The sequence below is a fragment of the Haemorhous mexicanus genome, chromosome 1, assembly GCF_027477595.1.
Source record: "Haemorhous mexicanus isolate bHaeMex1 chromosome 1, bHaeMex1.pri, whole genome shotgun sequence".
Classification (NCBI taxonomy): domain Eukaryota; kingdom Metazoa; phylum Chordata; class Aves; order Passeriformes; family Fringillidae; genus Haemorhous; species Haemorhous mexicanus.
The window spans coordinates 43,303,557-43,327,406 of NC_082341.1; the positions used below are offsets into that span (position 1 = coordinate 43,303,557).

Consider the following 23,850-nt stretch of genomic DNA (forward strand, 5'->3'; position numbering starts at 1 on the left):
ACATACTAAATATTTCAATGGACAGTGCAATCCACCACCATTCTGTTCTTGTGCATCTTCTTTTATTTAAAAAAAAAGGTGGCTTCAATATTCTTTTGGTAAAAAACAATTCTATCACACATGGGTGATCTGTGTGAGGATGAAGTTTCAAATAACTGCTTGTCAAAAAATCAGGCCATGCAAAATTTCATTTGGAAAATGTGCCACACAGAGTTGGATACTGCAAGTGAGATTTAAAAACACAAATGAAACAAAATAAGAATTCCCAAACAGAAGAGCTTATAAAATTGAATAGCCAGAATACATCCTGTTTGAAAGCCAGCCAGACATTTTGGATTAAGTTGGCATGTTTTAAGACATGCAGTCCTGATGGATCATGCTCTCCAAGCCAGATCTCTTTACAGCTATGGTCTGAACACTTTGTAACAGCTGGATTTGTCAGGCTTTTCAAAAGTTACTATTACACAGATTGAGTGGGCTTGTTTGGGTGTCCATGTTACATTAGAAATGCCCATGCTTTAGGTCAGGCATCTCTTGAAACACTTTGTTACCCTTCCCTTGGAATATGGAAGTTGAAAGCAGGCAGCCTTGTGGCAGAGAGAGAAATAAAGACAACTGCAAAACTGTGTTGTTTTTATTTTAAACATGCAAAATACAGTTCATGCATCTGCAATTTTGAAAAATCTCTCAGTTCATAGCAGATTAAACCAAAGACATTTTGGCTATCGACTCTCAATAAATATTTCAAAATGCTTTACAGTGTAAATATAAGAAATTTAGCAAAATTTCAACAAACCTGTATAAAAACCAGATACAGATAACTTTTTATTTCAAGGCAACATGCTGTAATGTAAAGAGTTCACTTTTTTTTCTGGATTTTTTTTCTCATAAAAAGGTTTCAACAATACAACTGCTTAACAGATTTAAGCCTTTAGGCTACACATGCAAAAAAAAAAAAAAAGTATTTTAGTTAAAAATCACCAAAACGTGCTATTTTTTTGTTTCATTTTTTAAATACAGTAGTTGTAGACAGTAGCATTTTTCTTTTTTAATTTTGTAAAAGAGTGCAGGCAGGTTCATGGAGCTAGTGTCCTGGAAGACTCGTACTCTGACATACATTTTGGTTTTATCCCTTTGCCATTGTAATAGTCCACGACTTGGTTTGGAACTTCAGCCAAAACGCTTTTTGCTAGAGCAGCTGGGGATGCCTGCAGGAAATGGTAGAAAACACAAGCATTAACCTGGCTCTCTGCTAGAAGTGCCATGGGTTTTAGAGGCATTGGTGCCATGAGAAAGGGAGGAAGTATGGTACAGAAATGGAAGGCAAAAAAGACTTAAAGTGAATCACACAGTTGCTAGAAACTCATTTTATGAGTCAGTTTGGGTATGGAGCTGTAGCTGCCTCAAAGTATGCTAAAGCTAAAAATGCTCTGTGTGACTTCAGGTCCATTTGGACTATTTTCAGTTCAGGGCAACTGAACTTCCCTGCACTCTGGGAGAGCCCCATATCACAGTAAAAAGCTGCAAAGACTTCATTCATCAGTGTTCAGCAAAGGACCCCACAGAACTCCAAGCTGAACATGAATGGACAACACTGTGAAAGGGAGGCCTTCATCACCATTCTGTTCCTCAGAATCTGGCATGATGTTTTAATGGCTGGGAAAGTTTTTAATTCAATAAAAAATACTTTGTGTTTATTGGAATTAAACCATGGTTACAAGAAAGCTTCAATCCTAGGCTTGGTGGAGGCTTTAGAGCTCTTCCTGCAATGTAAAAATGGTAGGTGTCCACCAGACTAAGAACTGATGACCCTGAAAGGTAGGGACAGATATAGAGATGGGCACTGGCTTTCCCCCCAGGCAGGGAGGAGGGCTCCCCCTCAGTGCAATGAGAAACCCTGCCCTCCATCAGCCACACAGAGTCACTGCCTCACACCCTGAAATGCTTCATTTTAAGCAGAGGGGCCTGTGGATGTGGGCAATCATTACCTGCATGTGTTGCATGGACATTCCTCAGCCCCTGAAGTCAGCAGTGACAAAGCTGGACTCATTCTCCCATGCACCCTCTTGCCCCATGTTTTGGATTTTCTTGTTTTTAAGTGTTTGGGTAGAGCTGGTTCCAAGTCCTCAGGAGCCAGACTTCTTGGCCATGTTTCCTTTGAGCCCACCACAGAAATGCAGTAAAAATGCAAACACTTAAATGTCCTTTTGAGAGGTTTGAATTGATATATTTATTTCCAGAGGGTGCAGACTGCATCTCAGATGATGCATGGGAACTCAACTGGTGGCTGGATCACATTTCTTCTGCACATCAAGTACTTTTTCCAAAATTAATGAACACTTTCTGCCTCACTGTCTGTAGTGTTATCAACCAAGTTGCAAAACTCCCATGTCACAAAGCAGTTGTATTGACTATTTTTTTACCTACTCTGTTTCATGGAGTGGCATCCTTATCCTTAGAGAGTCTTAAAATTTGGCTTACATAGAATGTAAATGGTAATCTATTTGCAGACACACTAATCCAAGGGTGAAGAAAACTCCAGACTATTAGAAATTTCAGTATCAAATATTATAATACTTCAAATACAAAGATAATTCTGGCAAAACCAGAAACAGCTGGGGTTTTTTTCCCCCTGTATTGTTGCATTTTGACTCATGTATGGGATTAGTAACAAATAAGATTAACTGCTGTGACATTTATATCAAAATATTTGTGCAGTCAAAAAAGCCTGGAACACTTCTGCATGAACAAACTGGCAAAGCATAGAGCATACTTTTTGTGTCAGTGCAGCAAGTGTTCTAAGGTGTTACACAGTAACAGAACCCATTCACTTTAATCCTGAAAAGGGAAATGCACGGTTTTCCAGAGTTGCCCTATTCTTGCCTAAACCTGTTTTATACAACCATGAAATGATTTGGGTTTGAAGGGACCTTAAAGTTCATCTAGTTCCAACTAAAATAATCAGAAAATACCCCTTGGAATCACACAAATGGCTGATTTCTACAATACTATTGAAAATTACTGTTTTTTTAAATCCCCTTCCCAGTGTGTCAAAGCTGTACATACCTTAGCCTGCCTCTGTGCTATCTTACCAAAAATACAACCCTACAGAGAGGTAAAAACAGGGAGTGTGGGAAGAGCCCTGAGCCAGTGCTGCACATACAAGCTGTAGCAGTCTGGAAACTTCACTCTGCTCTGTCTTTAAAAATGCTGGGCATGAGCATTGCCATCAGCTTCTCTGGATCTGTGTAGTTCACATGGTCTGAACTTTGGGCCAACAGCATTCACTGCATCGTCCTCCCTCCACCACTTCTGTCTTCTGATGCCACATCCATTCCTCCTGAAGGAAGGCTCAGCCCTTCAGAACAGGCTCTGTCCGGGCTCAGATGCACAGCTGAATCACTGCCACTTCAGGAGCTCTCAATTGAAAAGCCTTTTATTGAGGTTCAGACAAAAACATTTACTGTGCCCACATGCTCACAGGCAATATGTGCCCCACCCAGGATTGCCCTGGGGTAGCTGGCTTGACCAGTACTTCAGTCTGAGCATGGGCAACTGTTGCTTTACTGAGTTTCATCATGCCAGTGATGTCTCTTGGTCCTGGGGCTCTTTCTAGCAGGGAATATCCCAAAAATAGGCTTGGGGTTGGTTCCCTCTCTGATGATATGGACCACCTGTACCTTACATACTTTTTGTGGTGGTAAAGCACTCTCATTTGTGAATCACATGGTGCAAAGCAGCATTTTCATCAGTGAGAATTTACACTCAGTAGCTTCTAAGATAAAACACAGACCCAGTTCATCAGTGTTGTGAAAAGATTGCCTTTGCTGGGTCTTTACCACAGATGGGACATTAAATTAATGTTTTACTGTAACATTTTCTCCACTGCTTGAAGAGCATTCTAGCAATAAGCACCTCAGATGAATAGTTATCAATTGGTAGCTGATACACAACAGTCAGATCAGTCTGCAGCAGGAAAACAATCCCCTGTGTTTCCATAATTGGTGTGTATTACAAATGACTGTTGGTTCAGTTCTATAGCTTCACAATGCTTAACCTTTAACTAGAACACATAGTGCAAAACATTGCTCCTTGCAGTGATTATGAGCTCTGTTTTCCACACTCCTTTGTGATGTATGTTATTAAGACACAGCTGTTAACCTTTCTGATTAAATACAAGGCAGAATGGAATACAAGCTACCTGTGGCATCAGATTTGTGCCCAGTAAATATATCATACATCCCAAAGACAGAAAATTTCATTTATTAAAATATGACTGTGAATGCATTGAGGTAGGTGATTCTCTTCAACTGCATTTCAGTGATGGAGCATCACTGTTTTACAGTTTCAGGTGAAGGACACTCACATTACTGGGGTGGGGATGATTACGGAGAGAAAAAAGTCATTTGGAATCAGGGAAAATATGTTTCCTTTGTTTGTAATGTTCCCTTTTAGCAAAGGGCATATGTCACCCACTATACAATGGGACATATTTTAAGTGTTAATAGATACCTTGATTTTATCAAGCCTCTACAATTACAGGATTTGCCAAGTGTCACTACAGTTGCTATTATTATTTTGATGGCTTTAAAGATACTCTTTAAAGAAAGAGTTAAAGAGCTTAGATGTTTTACTGAAGAACTTCTGCTGCACTGTATCGTGTAGGAGATGAAACCCCTATAATAGAGCCTGCTGTCTACACTGAGTCTTAAGCCAGTAAAACATTGATGTGGGTATAAGATTTTAGGTATGTGAATAACTAATTGAAATGTGTTAAATGCCTGTGTTAGTGCTGTGCAAGCTCAGAACCTTCTCTGAAGTCAAACTTATAAAATAAAAGTGATTTGTTCAATAGTTATTTTTACAACTTCTTTCTCCCCCCTTCCATTTTCTCAAAGGGAAAGGTTTTGCACAGATTATTTTTGATCTCTTTGGATAGATATGAGATTTTGAGTTCCAAGCTGACCTGAGAATAGAAGTAATGAGAAAAAATATTGCTTGAGTTGACTCCAGGGGAATTTGGTTTACTCTTCTAGCAAAACAAAAAAATATATGCTCATGCGTAACTTTTTCTTCTCTCCTTTTGTCATTAACATATATAATATGGATTTAGGAATTAATAAATACTTGATTTATCAGAAAAACCTATGAACCTTACACAATTTGATTTTTAATCTTTCTAAAAAGATTTTTCAACTTTTTTTTCTACTTAATAAATTAACACAAGGTACATTGACAAAAGGAATAGGATTTTTACCTAAACATGTATTTTCCATAAAACTGTCAAAAGTAATATGCTGATGTATGTAAATTCTTCTGTTTGGTCAGAGCTGATCTGACAAAAATCTCCCAAATGGGTTAAATCTGCATTTCCTCTGTGGGGAAAAATAAATTTGAATCAAAACATCACACTCATTTCTCCTATGAAAAATTATTTCACTAGCTGATATAGGGTCTTTTGTTAGTGCTAAATAAGCAAGGAAGATGTGAATGTCACTCTGTTGAAAGAGAGATTATTTGGGATATGACAATGAAGAAATTCAACCAGAAGTGACTATTTTTATGAACACCCATCCATTATACTGACATTTTTTGAAAAGCTGAAAGATCACAATAAACAGACTAAATATCAGGTTGCATAAGATATATTAACTTTTCTGATAGAGCAAATACAAATCTATCTCTATACCTATATTATCTTTGCTACTGAAAGAGGGAGAAAAATATCACTATTTAACAGGAAGAATACATAAAGATTGCTTTCCTCTCCCAATACCAGGGAAGTTAATCTAAATCAGCTAAAAAGAATATATACTTATCATTTGACCAGTGCTGGCAATAACAATGCCACAGATTCAGTCACAAGTTAACATCAGGGGCACAATTTATTTAAAGCCCAGAACTGCCACTGTCAGCATTAATCTATTGAATCCAGGATGGTTTTAGCTTCATTATTAAAAAAAAAAAAAAAAAAAAAAAAAGTGAAACTAAAAATAACAAATGTAGCTGGCTTTGCCAGTTCCTTGCAGGAACATGTTTTCACCTAATTAAAAGTAGCTCTCCCACTATCCCATAAATAACTCAGCTCTGGACACTTTTCCAATGACTACAGTGCAGCACTATACACTTGTGATTATATGCTGAAGGAATCAGAAGCTCTGAGGTGGTTGTGCTCATACTTTGATTCAGCACGTAGGTGGCTGTGTGCCCCTGTCAGCACAGAAATGTGAGTGTCTACAACTCAGTAGTCAATCTGCAGCTATGTGGCATGGTGGCACCAAACTAATAGCATGAGTTTTCCCTCCTCTGTGCATCCATGGCTTACATAAAGCTAAAAGGAAAATAAGGAACAAGTTTGTTTCTCTTGCTCCTCAGTAGAGTTTGTGAAAGTAAGAAGTGTGTCTAGATCTAAAGCAAATAGTGCAACATTGCATTTTGAAATCAGAAAAAAAGAACAACCCATGCAAAGAGAAAAATGAAGGTATTTTGAAGTAGCAAACAGAAAAAAAGCTCATGTGGTGACAAAAATCCCAGAAAAACTAAAAGAGAAGCTAAATTTAAAAAGAAATGTAAGTAGTGCGAACCATATGCAGATGAAAACCAGCCCAGAGTTGAGAACTTGGCTGTGACATATCCAAATCTAAGGATCTCTAGTGTATGGGAGCAGATTGAAAAGAGCAATCTCATGAGGAGAATGAGTCAGTTGCACTGTGAGGTAAAGAAATTCTCAAGTTGAATAATGAGGATATCCTTCCTAGACAGAGCAAAAAAACAGCCTTGAGAACCAAATAAATGTAACAGAAGTGAGAGGAAAGAAGAGAGAGAATGATGGAAAAAGAGAAGGAAAGGGATGGGATCAGCGTTGCAGAGGAACATAATGCATGTCTCCACATGCAGGAAAAGGGCTCTGAAAAACCCCTCTGGGTGTGGGAAAGCTCCTTCTGCTGGTGAATGCTGTGCCTACCCTGCTGCTGAAAAGTCCCTGGAACAGATGGTACAGTGTAGGCCAGGTGACTGAGAAGAAAAGTTCATGACCAAAGCTTTACTTTAGATTCGGCAATTTAATGCTGGTTCTGTTCCTTTCTTTCCTACAGAGTGTCTTCTACACCATACTGGCTTCAGTCAGGAACAGCTGGCTGAGGGCAGAGGGAAGCTCCCAGTAATGCCACTTTCTTGCCAGTGTTCTTGTACAGAATTTGGGAAAGGGTTTGGTGGTAACCAGGATGCTGTGGATGGATTGCCCTGCATTTGAGAACTCAGGGACCAAACCTCAATAAAGAAAAAGTCTCCTGGGGAACACTGTGAGGACAAATTCAAAGCCTTTTCATCTGCCTGTGGTAATGAAGGAATGGAAAGCAGAATACAGTAGTCCTAATAGAACAGATGCAAAAGAGAATGGAAAACAGACACCATGAAAAATCAGGCAGGGAAAGTAACCAAATTAAATCAAGGAGGAAGTGGAAGCAAGACTGGCACCACAAAACGCACAGGGATTGTGCCTCATCTTTTCCTTTCCCACCCTCACCAGCTCACTAATGGAGCACATTCTGATTCCTTTTTTTTTCCACTATTTCTGACACAAGAATGCCACAGACTTACTCAACACTTCGCGCATATGCAGAGTTAAGCCCAGCCTCATGAATCATTCACCATACCCATTCACCCTTCTGTGGCAAGGATGGAAAAAACCAGCTTACATGTTTGAAGTTCCTAAACGGCACAAACTGGACAATGTCTCGAAGCACAGGCTCGCCCTTGGGAGACCTCAGGATGCCGTCATCGCCGTCCAGCATCTGCATGTCACTGAAATCAGCGTTGCCCACCCCGACGATGATGACGGACATGGGGAGGTGGGAGGCGTGGACGATGGCCTCTCTGGTGTCAGCCATGTCTGTGATGACGCCGTCCGTCAGGATCAGCAGGATGAAGTATTGCTGAAGGTGTTGGACAAGAAGTGAAAAATTATGGCATTCATTAATAGTCCAAAGCTGCTTAACCTTTGAAGTTAAAAAGTATAAAAGTGTTTCTGGTAACTCACTCATGGATCTTTTTAGAGAGAAAAGAGCCTTTATATTGACTATACAGAATTTTCCATTCCAAGCTCTTCAGCTACTAATTTCTCCTCTGCAGAGTAAAGGGGTCCCTGAGGAGAGCAAGGCAGGAATATATCCATCTTCATACTGAGCCCTGAAGAGAGGTTTTCTCATTCTCTAGTGGACAGCAAGCAATTTGGTAAGCTTGTAATTTCTTTCCCAAATCTCCAAAGCCCACTGAACTGGGAGCATGAGCTATGACATGGTAATGGTGAAGAGTGGCTCTTACTTGGATCCTTTATTAATTGTTGGGCAGCTGGAGTCATTTATAAGAAATTTATAGTGCATTAATAGGAAAAGTGAACAAATCATAGGATTTGGTCACTCTGCATGAACAATACTAACACACTAAACATTAATAATATTTATGTCTATACAGTGGTATAAACTCAAAGTGTTCCAATCATCTTGTCCTGCCACAAATAAAACAAAACATGCAGGGAGAAAACATCTTCTTGAACACTCATACTATAAACTGTTTTTCAGATAGAAAGGGGAAAGCTTAGGTATAAAATAAAAGAACTTATTCAGTAAGGCATATTAGATCAGAAACAGCACTGGGAATAGAGTGAGCCGCTTTATAGGACCTTAACCCACCTTTAGGATTAGATGGGTATGGAAATTCAAACACAGCAATTCCCCATTTTAGGACTGGGACCGTAAATACTATCAAAGTTCTGGAAACAACAGTGGAATCACAGAATCATGGAATGATTTGGACTGGAAGGGACCTTAAAGATCATGTAGGCTGAACAGATGATGAAGGGGACATGTTCCACTAGACCAGGTTGCTCAGAGCTCCATCCAACCTGTCCTTGAACACTTCCAGGGATGGGGTAACGTTAGCTTCTCCAGGCAACCTGTTCCAGTGTCACACCACTCTCACAGTAAAGAGAGTTTTTCTACTATCTAATCTAAAGATGTCCTCTTTCAGTTTGAAGCCATTACGCTTTCTTCTGTCACTACATGCTCTTGTAAATATCAGTCACAAGCCCAGACTCAAGAACAAAAATATTTGGTAGCTGCTGCCCTAATAGGACTTTAAAAAGGCCCTGCACATGAAGAGAGCTTAGAGTAAGCTCTAGGCCAGGTGCTCATGCACATGCCAGTGCACAGCTCTATTCTGTTCTGTACTTTGGCACTTTTTGTGCTGCAGTGCACAGTGTCTCTCTTATATCCTTTAGTCCTTTACAGCTCTGCTTTTGTAAATGGCTCAGACCTACTTGCTCACATATCCCCTCCATTTCTCTTGTTCTAACTTTCTCTCATTCTGTGTCCAAGGCAGGATCAAAATAAACTTTAAGCGTCTAAAGGGTGTACATTTAAAATGTGATCTATATGTAAGTCTTTTAGCCCAAGAAATCTGTCCTGGGGTTTTTATCAGGTGCAGGCTAACAGATTTGTCTTTCATTTTCTAAAAGGCACAAATTACTTCATCAGTAATACCAAGCTGAAAACTGTATCCCTACCATTTTCAAATGAATAGTTGGAAAAGTTCCCTCAGTGAACAGAAAAATTTTAGTACAGCCTGTGCAGATGACATGAAAATGGATAGTCTGAATTGGGAATCATTTGAACTCATTCATGGTACAACCAAGACTTTTAGGGCTTCAATGCTCAATTTTTGTAACCTTAGTAGTGCCATTTCTATTTCCACAGTGAAGAACGGGGTGTGCTACAATGAAGCAGCACTAAAAGCAGGAAATAGATCAGTGGGGAAAGAGTTTAAAGCTGTGACAATCAAAGCTAGAAAGACTGGATACACTGTTCCAGCTGACACAGGTTTAAGCTGCCTTCTGTGAAGGCAGTTAATAAAAACTGTGAAGGCACAATCTGCATTAAAAGACCTTGATAGCCTACAAGAGATCCATCATAAGACAAGGAAAAAGGGCAAACACAGGGGTTTTTTTCCCTTACTGAGGCCTCCTTGGTGTTGGTCTCCTCTGATGCAGATTTTGCCACTTTCTGGATGATGGGAGCAATGTTTGTCGGTCCGTACAGCTGCAGCTTGGGAAGGCAACTCTGATAAGCTTCCACAACACCTTGTATTCCTGGCATGAAAAACCAAAAAAAAAAAAAAAAAGAAAAAGAAATGTGGAGCACATTGCTAATATCAGGCTTGTTCAAAATGTAAATGAAAGGTGGGTTCTTAATGAACAAATTAAAAATACTACATGATAAGCAAGGACCAGAATCTTAAAATAATTTCCAGGAATCTATCTCTAGCTGTCTTAAAGCTAGTTTGTAATATATAATTATTATACCATGCTTTTCCTTCCCAGTAGCTTTTAATGTCTGCTTTTCAGGTATGAGCTTGCAATGCCATAGCTTCCATTCTTCTCGCTTTAAGATATGATAGCTTCCTGATCAACAACTAAAATTCATGATGAAAATCTAAACACACATTAAGAAACACTTCAACAATTCTTTCTCCTCTTCAGATAAATAATTTTGTTTATCATAGCTGTTGCCAACAAATTTATCCTTTGTACTTATGCCCTAAAGCGGTTTAGAAATTCAAAACATCTTTTCACTCTCCTATGCTAAGAAAATAATTTCTCAGGTTTAATTTGCATAATCACTCATAGGTTGAATTTGACTATGACCAAAAGCTGTGAAACTTTGGAAGAAACAGCAGGATGCTTTGCAGCCTACAGAAAAAATGAGCTTCAGCTGAGAAATTTTGATGGAGAACTAGCTATTTTTGGCTTTTTCATTTCAGGATATATAGTCAGACCAGAGAGCAAAGAGTTCTTTGCTGACACACTTGACAGATCACAGAATGGAAATTGGTATTTTCAATCATTGAGAAGAAGGATTTCTTGAAGTGATGCACATTAGCCTCCCCATTCAGAACTCCCAGCTTACCAGACCTAAAGGATTAGTGGTCTAATGTTGGAAAGAAAGCGATAGACTGAAAAGCTGTGCAAAGGATGCTGAGAAATGAAATGGTTTCGGAAAGATCCTAAGCCAGTTTCAGTTTGCACAGAGACTCGCTCACTCATGAGATTTTTTACCCAACCATATTAACAGGATAGATGGGTGCAGACTTTTTGCTAACAAATGACAGGGAGTTGTAATTGTTTTATAATGACACACATACACTCCTATGAGAAAGTGGTGGAGAACACAGTTTTCTCTCTTTGGAGACAGCTACAGATATATTTTTCCATTGCAGTGCCAAAAAAAAAAAAAGTGCCAACAAACAAAAGAACTTGCTCCAATTATAGCCGCATTGGCTGAAATGTAAAATAGTGTTACAAAATGTCTCTTGGTAATTCCAGTGACTAAATTACATATTGCAAAACTGACCTTTTGGTAACTCCCAATTTTAAACTTGCTAAGGATTTCAATACCTGTACATAATGGTGTTGCATGAAGGCCTCATAAATCTTCCCTAAGATGATGACAAGATATACTGTACTTCTTATGCAGTAAAATAATGTAAGATAAACCTTACTCCCTGCATTCCACAGAGATTTAGTGTTGTTCATGTCAGAAAGTTGCTCTCATCTTAGAAAGAGACACATTCTAGAAACATAATTTTTTATTTGATTTCTCAGATTAATATATTTTAGAAATATCTACTGTCCATCCAAACCCAACTCAACAGGATATGTGAGTGGATTACTTTGTAGCTTGACATTCTTGTCCTCCTTTATCTTTGGCACATGTGCACTGTTTTCACAACTCAAATCACATTTTTATTTGGAATCCACTTTCAGCATCTCCAATGAAATACAGTGTATGCATACATATATGGGTTTAAGACAGATGTGCAGAAACCTTCATTCAGACTAGAGGTTTTTGCCTACTTTCTTCCTCAGGTAATAAACTAAGTATTAATTAAAAGACTATAAAAATAATATACTATAAATATACCTAATATAATACTAAAAATACTAAAATTTTCAAGAATGGAAATGGCAACAGGTGAGGATACCAATATTTTATGAATTCTAGTGCTCTTCATCTCAATATACAGTCCCTGTATGTAGAGTGATGCTTCACACTACCTTGTGCCAGCAAAAAATCTGCTTCCACAGAGAAAAGGATTTCATTCCTCATAGGAAAAATAGACACACACTTTTTATATCGCATCCAACAGCTGGTTTTTTGTTTGAAACTAGATACTCTTAAGCAATTGTACTTTATTTGCTGGCAAGTATGCTAGATATTACAAGGTAAAATAGTGTAATCACTAAGCACTTTATCTCCTTCTCACTCTTGCATCCTTTCTCCACATGACTTGCTGATGTTACTGTTCTCTGTGACACCTAATAACAGTGAGAGCATCTAGCAAACATCACAGAACCAACAAGCACCCATGACAGGCAGATGAGCACGCTGCAGCAGACGATTAAACAACACATTTTCTGGTTCGTCTCCTCTTCTTGCTTTCACCCAGGTTGATATAATTTAAAAAGGTATCCTTTAAAACAAACAAGTGCTTTTAACATTTTGCAGATACAGGTGCAAATGCTGCAAAATTTCTTCCCTGGCATTCTTTCATGCTGCAAAGATTTTTTAATGTTTTCTTAGGCCTAGACCTCTTTTCAGGTGATGGGCTAACCTATCAGATAACTGAGTCTTATGCAAAGATACAAAAAAAGTTTAAATTATTAAGTGACATAAGCCAAGCCTCACAGAGCAGCTCCTTCCTGGGTTTTTAACCTGATTTTTTTACCCACTTTCATTTCCATTGTTGCATTTAGTTTTGCACACAGAGTGTGGTTTAGACAGTAAATCCCTTGCTTACAGAGGGCTTTTCTGTCTAAACTCTACTGCTGGCACCAACTAGATGTGGCAGCCTTTTCAATCAATAAAAATCATTATATACCAATGCCAGTGTGATAAAAGAGTTAGCCTTGAACTCAAAAGAAGCAGCAAGGGTGGGGGATAAAAATAAGTGTTCTTTGCATAGACTGCTGGAGCTTTTCTCTGTAGTTTGCAGAGGGTCACAAATATCCTGCAGTTGGATTGAGAAACAAAGCTTTTTTTGAGCACTACACACATAAATATGTTATCACCTAATGCTGACCACTGTTAACTGTTTTAATGACACATTATTAAATCCGATGGTCCAGATGAAATTCTGAGGTCTCTTTGCTTCCCCACCTCATCCCCACACTGAAGTCTCAACATCTGGCTTACAAGCTTACAGGCATTTCTAGATGCATACATGTAACTGCTGCTTCTTTTGTCTCCTTAAAAGCACTGTAAAAAGCTGTGTGAGCACATCAGGCAGCTGTAGGATTTATGCCCAATTGCATCTCAAGTATATGACCTGCAAAGGCCGGGACAGTCCAACAATTCAAGTGCAACAACAAAGCAGGAATGCCAACTGAACCAAAAACAGGTCTTGCATTTAAGATGCATGAACTCTGAATTGTTTTAATGTCTCTTTCCCTTGAATTGCTTGTCCTCTCTTCTTTTCCTCACTTCTTTTCTCTGCATCTTAGTTCTCATCCTGAACATGTTTGCTGCCCATGCCCAAAAGAAAGCCACTAATAAGCCTGAAAAGGGCTAAAAGGAGCAGCTAGAAAATTTGAACAGGAAGAGCATTTTGAAATATCCAGTTCAGTATTTGGATGGAAGCAGAAGGATAAGGGAGAATACCAACCGGTGGATTTTAGTCAGCAATGACCACCCAAGCAAGACTCTTAACTGTTACTGGGTTTAGAGGTCATTTTCCTGTTATTGTCTTTTGAAAAATGTGTGAGTTGTGGCAGGAGATTTTAAAAAGACAGCATCAGTCACTGCAGATCTCACTTGTAAATACAAGACATAGAGCAACATGTGCTACATAAATCTGGCCTCTGATTACCAAGGATTAATGACTTTTGGTAGAACATAGCAATATCTTACACTGTAGCCTCCTGCTACATTTGTTCTCAGGAAAGTAGGTTTCTTTCTACTACAATGGTCATCAGCTGCCTCCCTGCCCTTGACTTGCAGCAGGCTATAGGTCTGGTCAAAGAGTTGGCTCTGAACTGAGGGAATTTTTGATCACAGACGTTCACAGCCTGCTTTTTCATATCCTGTCTTTCTCAGCAGCACAACCTATGATGTTGAGGTAGCTGATGATTTTAAATTAGTCTAGTTCTCAGAAATGCAAGTGATTCCAGGAAGTCCAAGTGCTGAATGTCCACCTACTTTTCAGGAAATTATTGTATGGCACTTTCCAAGATTTCTAAAGTTAAGCTCAGTGGTTTGGAGCCTGTCAGGTCCCCAAATCCTAGCTGCCCTCTTTAATAAAACCCCTTTGAATAATATTCAGGTGATGCAGTAAAAAAATGCACATTTTTTTGCACACAGCAATACTGTCTGTCTGGCAGTCTGTCCTACTGTGTTACCTGCACATTCTGGGTTGTCTTCATTGAAATTGATTGCAAAGTCATGAGAGACCTGCAGACAAATGGAAAGAAGACTGTTGTCAGAAAAATTATTCCAAGAAGACTTGTGGTTAAACACTCTTGACATTTTTTCTGTGCTAAACTGGAAACCTTTCAAGCTTTCAGCCATTAAGTGTGAAATACAGTCCCAGCTGGAGCTCCCTGCAGAACCAAAGTAGCAAAACTGGAATCAAACTTGTCAATAACAACAACAACAAAACAAAAAAAGACACGTTGAAAACCCACCCAAACACATTAAAAAATCCTATAAACATGGTGTTAGGATTGGGCTATCAATGCTGGGCACAGAAGAGGAATCTGTTGCTGAGGCCATTTAAATGCCAGCTCTCCCTGGCTCAGCATCTCAGACTGCAGGAGAGAGAAAGCAGGTTGTGATACAGCAGTGACTGCAGAAACTCAGCTCACTTATGCATCCTGACCTCGCTGTATGAACAGTTCCTCATCTAAGGCCAAGGAATACTGGGAAAGTAATTCTACAGAGAAATCAAGGATCCACTGTGTAATAGTAATGTAAAAAGTGTAAGGAGTCTAACTTGGTTAAAATGTTAGATTAGTCTGGGGCATAATAAATAATAATAAAAAAAAATTCTGAAGACTCTTTGGTTTTCCTTGCATGTGGTGAATATTCTAATCTCTGTCTCTCTCTGTCTCTCAATCTGTCTATCATTAAATCCTACAAAGGTGTTATTTAAAAGAACTCACTGTGAATACAACAAAGTAGCTGATTTTCTAACAAAACAAAGTATTTGTCTTTGGTGCCCTGGGAAAATAACACAAGACTTTTGTATGCCTAAATAATGCTAGGCACTGTAAGTCTCCAGTTCCAGAATTCCTCTTTAAGGTTTATTCTTAAACCTGCATTTTTCTTTTTCAGATTCCTTTTTACCTCTTTCTTTGATCACTGAAAAGTCTTGATTCATTTTAATCTCTTTGGGTCTGAAGCCTAGCCTCTTGATTCTGTTTGTCTTAATTTTTCTTGAATGAAAAAGCTCAGATTTTGCCTCACAATGAATAATATGTGAATATACAAATTTATATATATATATGTATATATGTATTTGACTTGCAAAGAGTGGCTGAGAGTTTAGCAGACAATTTGCATAATTTAAAGTTGAATTTAGGTGCATCATCCCAGATTTAAGAAGGCATTTATATAACTGCAATTATACACATTTAAAGCCTTGTAGATCTCTGTAGGATCTTCAAAAGTGCCAGCAGTCCAAATGATATGGAAAGAAACTTCCTGTACAATGGAGCCAGGATTATTTGCAGGAAGAGATTTAGTTTTTGGATGTTGCTGTTTCATTTGCTAGTTTAGATGTCTTCACAGCAGGGTATGGAAATTGGTCTATGACTAAGGGTCCCATACATCAAATTTGTGATTGCAGAGAAGCATCTGTGGAAGTGAAGTGGTATAAGTTGGCTAATTACTGCCAAAGAGAATTCTTCATGGAGAAATGGAATTTCCCCATCATATGCTAGTCTTGCTTACCACAGTCATGCCTGCCAATTTTAAGAGGTTAAATAAAGCAGTACTTCTACCATAATGGGAAAAGACTGAAGCAAAACCTCACTGAGAAGTCTGCAGTTGCCTCGGCCCAGCCAGGCATTCAGCATGCCTACACCAAGCATCAGTCTTAGAGAGGGTTTTACCTGGTCCATTCAGTCTGTCTTACTTGGCCATGGAAGATAATGCAGGAAGTCACTATTTCTGATCCTCATTGAGCAGCACAGAAGATCAGGGCTGCCAGATACACTTCAGAGGTGCTCCAGAGCCCTTCTGCCTGGCTGCTCTGGATGTCTCTCAGTGCACTTTGCCCAGCTGGCATCTGCCAGTCTTATGACCAGCTGCAGGCCAAAGGTAATCTATTTTCTCATTGATATTTTTTGTTGTTGTTCATTAGCCTTTCTCTTTCCTTTAGGGTTTCAGTATTTTGCATTAACTGAGTTAGAAAAGCAGGAAGCATGTTAATATATTGCAGACTGATTCTTCCAACACTATGCCTCTTCAGTGATTTTATTTCTTTATTCCAAATGCATTTGAAATTATACCTAAAGGAAAATACGAATCTTTTCAAAAGCTATGAATACAGTATGTCAATCTTACATGCAAGCATGATTTGGTTGCTTTTGTTGCCATACCTCTTTCAGAATCACAAAATGCAAACAATTATCTGGTTCAGAGCTATGGCACCCAGGCTATTATTTAACAGACAACAGTTTACACCAATAAGGAAAGCCCAAGTCTAGTCAGAGTGCACAATGATCCAAAAAATAATACTGTCTGAGCATCAGCTGCTATCCCCCTAAAGCAAATGGCCCTCATACATTGTCATCCTGATTCACAGAGGTGTTAAAATGCACCCTGAAGGCAGCACAGGAAACACAATGAATGTGCAGAAGCACTGGCTTGTTTCCTATGCTCTTTGAGTAATATATCACAATTTAAACAAGATTTAAGTAAATGTGAAGGAGAGAAATTTTTTGTGCAGCTCAGTGATGGTTCACAAACAGGAAATCATCACTCAAGGCAAGGCAACAGCAGCTATGTTTTAAGCAGAGCTTCTCCAAGTGCTCAGAACTCATTCCCCACTCTGTTAAGCAAAGCCAAGTGTGCTTCCACCTGCCCCTTTGCAGTCTTCCCTGTGGTGGCCAGAACTCAAGAGTGTCCATACCAGCAGAGACTTCAGACTTATACCATGTACTGAAGGTCTTACTAAACTTGGGCTGCTACCTGATAGGAGTCCATGTAAAGCTCATCCATGTCAAAAGGTGGTTTGGATCAGACATTCAATGCTTTTGCTTTCTAAACAGTGCAAGGTGATGAGTTTCCCTCCCTTTTTTCTTTTTTTTTTCCTCCTTTTTTTTTCTTATCCTAATTAAACATGCAAGGGCTTTGTGACTGAAGGGCAAACCATGCTGATGACAGAGAACCAAAAGCTGGTATACTCAATGGCAATTTTCTGATATTGAATGACACAACCCTTGAATGACCCTCCTAGAACTGATAAACTAATGACAAACAGGAGGCAAAAGTTTGAACACCTAAGATGCTGAAGACTGAGAAATCCTCAGTGGAAAAAAGAAGACACTTGGCTGTTCAGAAGCAGGCATGTTTATATAATTTACTAGGATGGTTTGTAGTGTGGATTGATGTAACAGTCAGGAAATCCTGGAATGTGTCAAGTCACACAAATACAAGAATGGCTGCCTTACATCAGTACCCGGAACAGAGAATTTTGCCAAGAACTGCAGAGCACAATCTGTGGTGGAAATCAGCCTTACATTAAGGAATGTTCTCACAAAACCCTGAGTGTTTTGTGACTGGACTAAGTTTTTGTAACCCTGGACTAAGTTTCAAATATGAAGCTGACCCTCTGCTCAGCCCTCCTCTCCTAACATTGATCCATAAAATCAACCCATAAAAGGGAAGGAGAGAGAAATGCTGAGCTGATTACATGGGATCAGCCTGGTGTTACTTGGGCTGCTGCACAGAACTGCACTCAAAGCCTTTAGCTGAAGACATTCACTTGCACTTGTATGAATCTTTTGCCTCTGCAGGGCTCCAGATACATTCTTTAGCAGATACCATCATGGATGTGGCATTATTAAACTACAGGAACTTCCTACACCAGGAACACACTATTTCACAGGTAACTCCTTCAAGGTTTTTAATAAGCAAATTAACTAGCTCTACCATACATTATGATACAGATTACAGTGACAGCATTTCTGAGGATATGACAATTAAATAAACAGTACAGAATAGTTTTGCTAAGACAGGTTACAGAAATGTTGTTTTTTACCACTGTACAATGCCTCCTCCACTGTCTGTACATTTACAGTGACAAACACCTGCAATTTTCCATCAATGTGATGGCTCCCGTGAGACTCTTGGAAGAATCATAATGATATTTCCACATGCTTATGGCCGCATTTGTAGAAAAAATGACATTGATTTAACATAGCAGGTAACTTGTTTCCCTCATATTGGGATGAGATCAAATTCATCCTCATAGCATGGTCCTTGCTAAAAATGTTCATAATTTAGGCTGAAAGGAAAGGAGATCTTCCTAGTTGATGAGAAGTTTTGAGATTTCCTAAAAAAAATATTTATGAATTCAGATAGAAACCTCAAATCACAAACAAAAATCCTACCTTGGATTCTGAAAAATAATAAATTCCCCAACATTGATAACACAAATTACTGGAAAGCCTTTGAACTATGCAAAGGCATTTTATTTAAGTTTCATTGACACTTGTTATTCTAGTTTGGCCTACACATTTTTTAAACCCTTTTAACTGAATTTCCATTTTTTAAAATAAGAAACTATGGTTTTTATTTTCAAATGCTGAATATGGATGCCTGAATTCTGAAAATTAATAACCCCTTTTCCCCCCCTTCTCTAGATTGTTGAATTCGTTGAAATTAACCTTCATGTCCCAAACAGCTCCAGCTTTTCTCTATGGTGATGGCACTAGGAGTATTTGACAAACAATCTGACAAATTCAGATTTTTAGGAGTGCTTTCTTAAAAATTTAAATAGACATTGTCAAAAATCCATGAACAGTAGATGCATACAAGTGTAAATGCCAAAATACACTATGTTGGACACTTATCTGTGAATAAATTGAATGCTATTAAGCTACTGTCATTCAGAAAACTAAATATGAAATGCCTGCATATTTTGCAGAAGCTTAAGGCACTAATGAATTTCAAGTACTTTTGGTCAAAAGCTATTATTTTCAGAATGCTCATTAATCAAATAGCTTGGGAGCTGGAAAGCTTGTGTTTCTCACTAAGATACATTGTTCATATTTCTGCTTGGCAAAGCTGGGCCATTTATTTCCCTTTATACTTCATTTTTGTACATGCTGCCCAAGTTTCCATGTCTAAATCCAACTTGCATGGATAAGAAGATAATTCTGTTTTGTCCCTTGGTCTGCTACACATCCTTTTTATTTTGTCAGGTTTGCATAGATTTTAGCCATCAATCTCCTGAAAAGGGCAGGAATCATAAAGACCACAGCACTCTCAAGTCCCTCACCTGTCCAACAAACCAGTGCAGGTTAGGGCTGTAAAGATGCTGCCCTGTGTCTGTAACTGCAGTGAGTTTGTCTCCAGCACACATTCACGGCAGAAGCACGGAATGAAGCTTTCACTAAAAATACAGAAATAACCAGGACTCACTTAAAACAAATTGCAAGTTGTTTAGTATCTATTCAGGTGTCAGCTGCAATTCTCCTTCAGGAAACAGGCCTTCATTAGTGGCAATCCACCTGTCAAGGGGCTGACACAATTTGAACTTGCTTTCCATTTTAACAGTAAGTTCTGAGCTGCTGTGTGGTTTTTCATCTCCTTTGAGTCCTGCCTGCTAAGAAGTCAGTGTGTGTGGTCTGTTTTCTTTCCTCTTCTTCACTTTGACCTTTCACAGTCTGAGTCCATATTATCTACCACCTCTTCACTTTACATCAGACTTCTCAGATGCTTCCTTTCATTGCAAAAAAAAAAAACAACCCAAAACCACCAAAACAAAACAAAACAAAACAAATTCTGGAAGTTTGTATGATAGAAACTCACTCTCAAGGGAAATATTTCTCTCAGAGCTTTACTTAGATCAAGGAGCAGGGTGATGTGTTTGTCAGGTCTTGGTGGAAGAAGCTCACATTGTTGAATATTAGATGAAAGATCTCTAGGCTGATGAGGAATGATGTATATGGCATGTCTTGCTTCCTTCACTTCCACAGATTCTTTAGGCCACTAAGAAACTGCTGGTTTTCTACTATCAGCTGAAGTGTGTCATTTGGAGACGAACTGAGGGAAAATAAAGTCAACACAACATAGCAGCGTGCTCTTGAAATGGAAATTCTGTAGAAAACATATATAAAACCAAGATTTAAAGGGATAGAACATCAAGAGATTTATGAAGAGCCTGAAGAGATAGACACTGACATAGCTGAGGAACGAAGCTGTTTTTTAGTTTGTATGGGGGCTCCGTGGTTACTTAGGAACCTTGGCAGTGGGAGTAATTTCTTCCATAGCCCTATTTCAATTGGTTGTCTACTGAAAGAAATAAAAGACCAGATGCTGGAGTGCAGAGACCAACATGCTAAGAGCAGGTTAGATCACTTAATTAGGACTGGAGGCTTGAAAACACACCCTCTAAATTAATGAGAAGCTGGTTTACCCACATGATGAGGTCAGAACTTAGAAGTTCTCATAATGATTCAACTAAAATTTGAAGATGTAAAATTGTTACAGTAGTGGCACTGCTCTCCTTTAGTAAAACAAATGTATGGTATGTATGACTTGTAGTACCTGTGACTGAAAACATGAAAAGGTCATTTGAATAGCACAGGATCTGCACTGTTGCTGTGGTGTCTAGCATGTTGCCATATTTTGCAGCAGGAAATAAGAGATTAAGGAAGAAACTTGGGAGCACTTTTTTTCTACAGTCTCTGTTACTTTTAATTTTATCTGATTCTTCTCCATTTCCTATGCATCTTTGCAATGTTCCACATCAAAACCTAATCATTGTTGGCTTTGAATTTACTTTATACCAGTGTAGACTAAATTACTGAAGGATTTTCACGTTCATTGGTCTTGACTGAATACTGCATCATGATGAAGGTGACTCTTCACTCTTGAAGGACATATCTTTCAATTCAGAAGTGCAGTCAAAACCAAGCAGGGACTCAAAAGTATTGATATAGTTTATTTTAGGAAGGCAGATACTTTTATGGACTATGTAGAGTATCACAGGGAGGGAGGGGTTGAACTTCAGCAGAGATGACTGTTAACTCCTCATGCAGTTCCAGCTGGATGTGCCCATGACAGACACCAAGCTGATTATTGGTCCCCATCTGTGTCACAGAAGAGTAAGTCCCCTGCAAAGTGGTTCTTGTCTTCTTCAAAGTTTCACTATGTTTGTGAGCTGATGTCATGTCATTTTGTCTTTGTCACTTTCTGTCACAAGTTTCCATAGCAGAAATGAAAGATGTTGTTCTGGCCTTCACCTGCATCTCCATTTACTTTGGGACTTGTTTTACTTAGTCACACATATGCAATCCACAGGAAAGCTCACACTACAGGATAAGACTCTTCATTCATTCATGGACTACTAAGTTCAGTGCAGTTCTCTGAGTTTCTTAAGGGCATTTGTCAGGAAATTATCCAAACACTAATTCTGCCAAAGCAGAAAATCAATTGGTGCTTGTGATTGCAGGAACAATTGGTTACACAGACCCCTGAAGTTACTTTTTGGCAAGACATCTGTTTTCCAGCTAGCCCCTGAAATGTGCTCTCACAATCAGGTGAGAAGGATGATACTGGAGTCTAACCAAACTGCTATGTTGCCAATAGGCTCGTGTGACCTGAAGCATCAGTGCTACCAGCTCATCATTTTGGCTGAGAAGAGCAGCTTTGTGCTGGGACCTTTACCTGTCACCAGGAAACCACTGAAAAGACTTCAACTGACACAGTAACACCTTCCTTCAAGCAGTCCTTAGATAAGGATGGCTCTCTATGACTGGGAAATGTGTAAGTTTTCCCCCACACACCGGTGGTCACCTCACAGATGCTGGAACAACCAGGCCCTGACACACAACCTTAAATAACAGTGATGGTTGTCAGCTGCTGCAGTTGGAACAAACATACAATAGACACAGATGTTCTGAGCTCATAATACCACATTAAATGTATATCAAAGCTCTGGAAGACATTTTTGACTTTGGAAAGCACTAACACTGGTGTTACCCTTGAGGAACAAAGCAAGGCAAAACACCTTGCCAGGCACAGACAAGCTGAGAAAGCAATGTTATTAAAACATACATTAACTCACCTTAGACATCTGTTTGCACGACATGTATCAAATTTGCTGTACATCACTACTGTTATTCTTCTGCAGGTATCAAGCCTAAAAGCCGTGAGGAACACACTGGTGCATTTTTTTTCATCTGCTGATTCATGCCTTATAATGCTGAATGCACACAATCCCTCTCAGAAATTCTTACCTGGCTAGTGTTCACCTCCCTACCTCAGCCACAGCCCAGACACACAACCCAGAGCAGGGCACACAGGGACACTGGATGAAGTCTGCATGATTAGGTGGCTGATACTTCTCCTTTTCAGACAGTATCTGAGTTACAGAGTGCCCACCAAGATTTTGGTTACTTATCTATGCTGAACAACTCTTCTGCCCACACAAGCTCTGTGAAACAAAGGATTTGAATTTCTACTTATTTCTTCTTGGGCCTTTCTCCTCAGTTGGATGCTCCTTCTTTTACTTTACTGTCTTCACTCCAAGACTATGATGGCATATTTATGTTCACAATTGCAGCATCACTGCAGATCACTATCTTTTCTTTGTTTGGTTTTCTTTTTGTCTTGTTTATAAATACCACTTCTCTCTAGCATGCCTACATGCTCTTGTATTTCTCTTCCTGGTATTGACTGTGTCCACCATAACATGGAATTTTGCCAAATTCTTCTCAGGTCTTAATTTTCAGGAAGATGTTTGGCAAGGGATGCTCAAAACATCATTTCTCCTCTCAGCATCCACTAACAAAGCTTTGCCAATACCATCAAATATTTTGGGTATCATCAAACAATTATTTTAAGTCTAGCCCTGTCTGATTTCTGGTTTCAGTGAGGCATCACTGGATGAGAAACCCAAATGGAAGAAAACAGGCAGAGGAGTTGTTCCTGTTTGCCACTGCCTTACCTGTCACCATTTCTCCCTTATTTTGTGTCTCATAACTCAAGGAAATTAGAAAATTACACTTAGGCACTTACTTTGTATTCTGGGGGTATTCTTGCTCCAAATCCAAAGGCTGGGAACATTTTGTCACTGGAAAAGAATGAAAAAAATATATAAGTACCCATAGAGAAATATTGTTATAATAAACATTTATTCCTCTGTATGCATTCACGAGAAATGCAAAGCCTCACAACAGCACAGAAGTGGCTTTTAAGTCAAGTGATGGCAGAGTGGAAGGGAAGGGTGGATTGGAGAAGTAGGGTTGTGTACTGAACAGATTAGGGGGAGTGTGTTATGGAAGATTTTTCTGGTGAGCTCCTAGTATTTTTGGGCAGTTAAAATCACTTGGAGAATACTGAGAGATCAGGATTTCTTGTACTACCCCCACAAATGCAATAACAAGTGTTATTACCCACTCCTTTGAATTACCTGGCTGAAACAAGGGAGTTTGTTGACTGAACAGCCTGTAACAACATTTATTTCATATAGATATGGATGTGCTCCCCCAGCTCAGAAAATGAGTCTAACGAAGATAAGACTCAGATTAAAAGTGTTTACAAATTCGGGTTCTCACAGTTGTCC

The 23,850-nt window shown here is 39.0% G+C and overlaps 1 protein-coding gene across 2 annotated transcripts in view; it reads right to left on the minus strand.

Annotated features, from left to right (window-relative positions):
- Positions 1-616: 616 nt before the first annotated feature.
- Positions 617-23,850, minus strand: part of CPNE4 (copine 4) — a 228,355-nt gene continuing 205,121 nt past the window's right edge. For both annotated transcript variants that reach the window (XM_059847547.1, XM_059847539.1), the window contains exons 12-16: positions 23,304-23,358; positions 14,450-14,501; positions 10,011-10,144; positions 7,698-7,934; positions 617-1,208 (exon numbers count right to left, since the gene is read on the minus strand). In XM_059847547.1, coding sequence (XP_059703530.1) covers positions 1,077-1,208; positions 7,698-7,934; positions 10,011-10,144; positions 14,450-14,501; positions 23,304-23,358 — 610 coding nt within the window. In that variant the 3' untranslated portion in view covers positions 617-1,076. The remainder of the gene's footprint in view (positions 1,209-7,697; positions 7,935-10,010; positions 10,145-14,449; positions 14,502-23,303; positions 23,359-23,850) is intronic.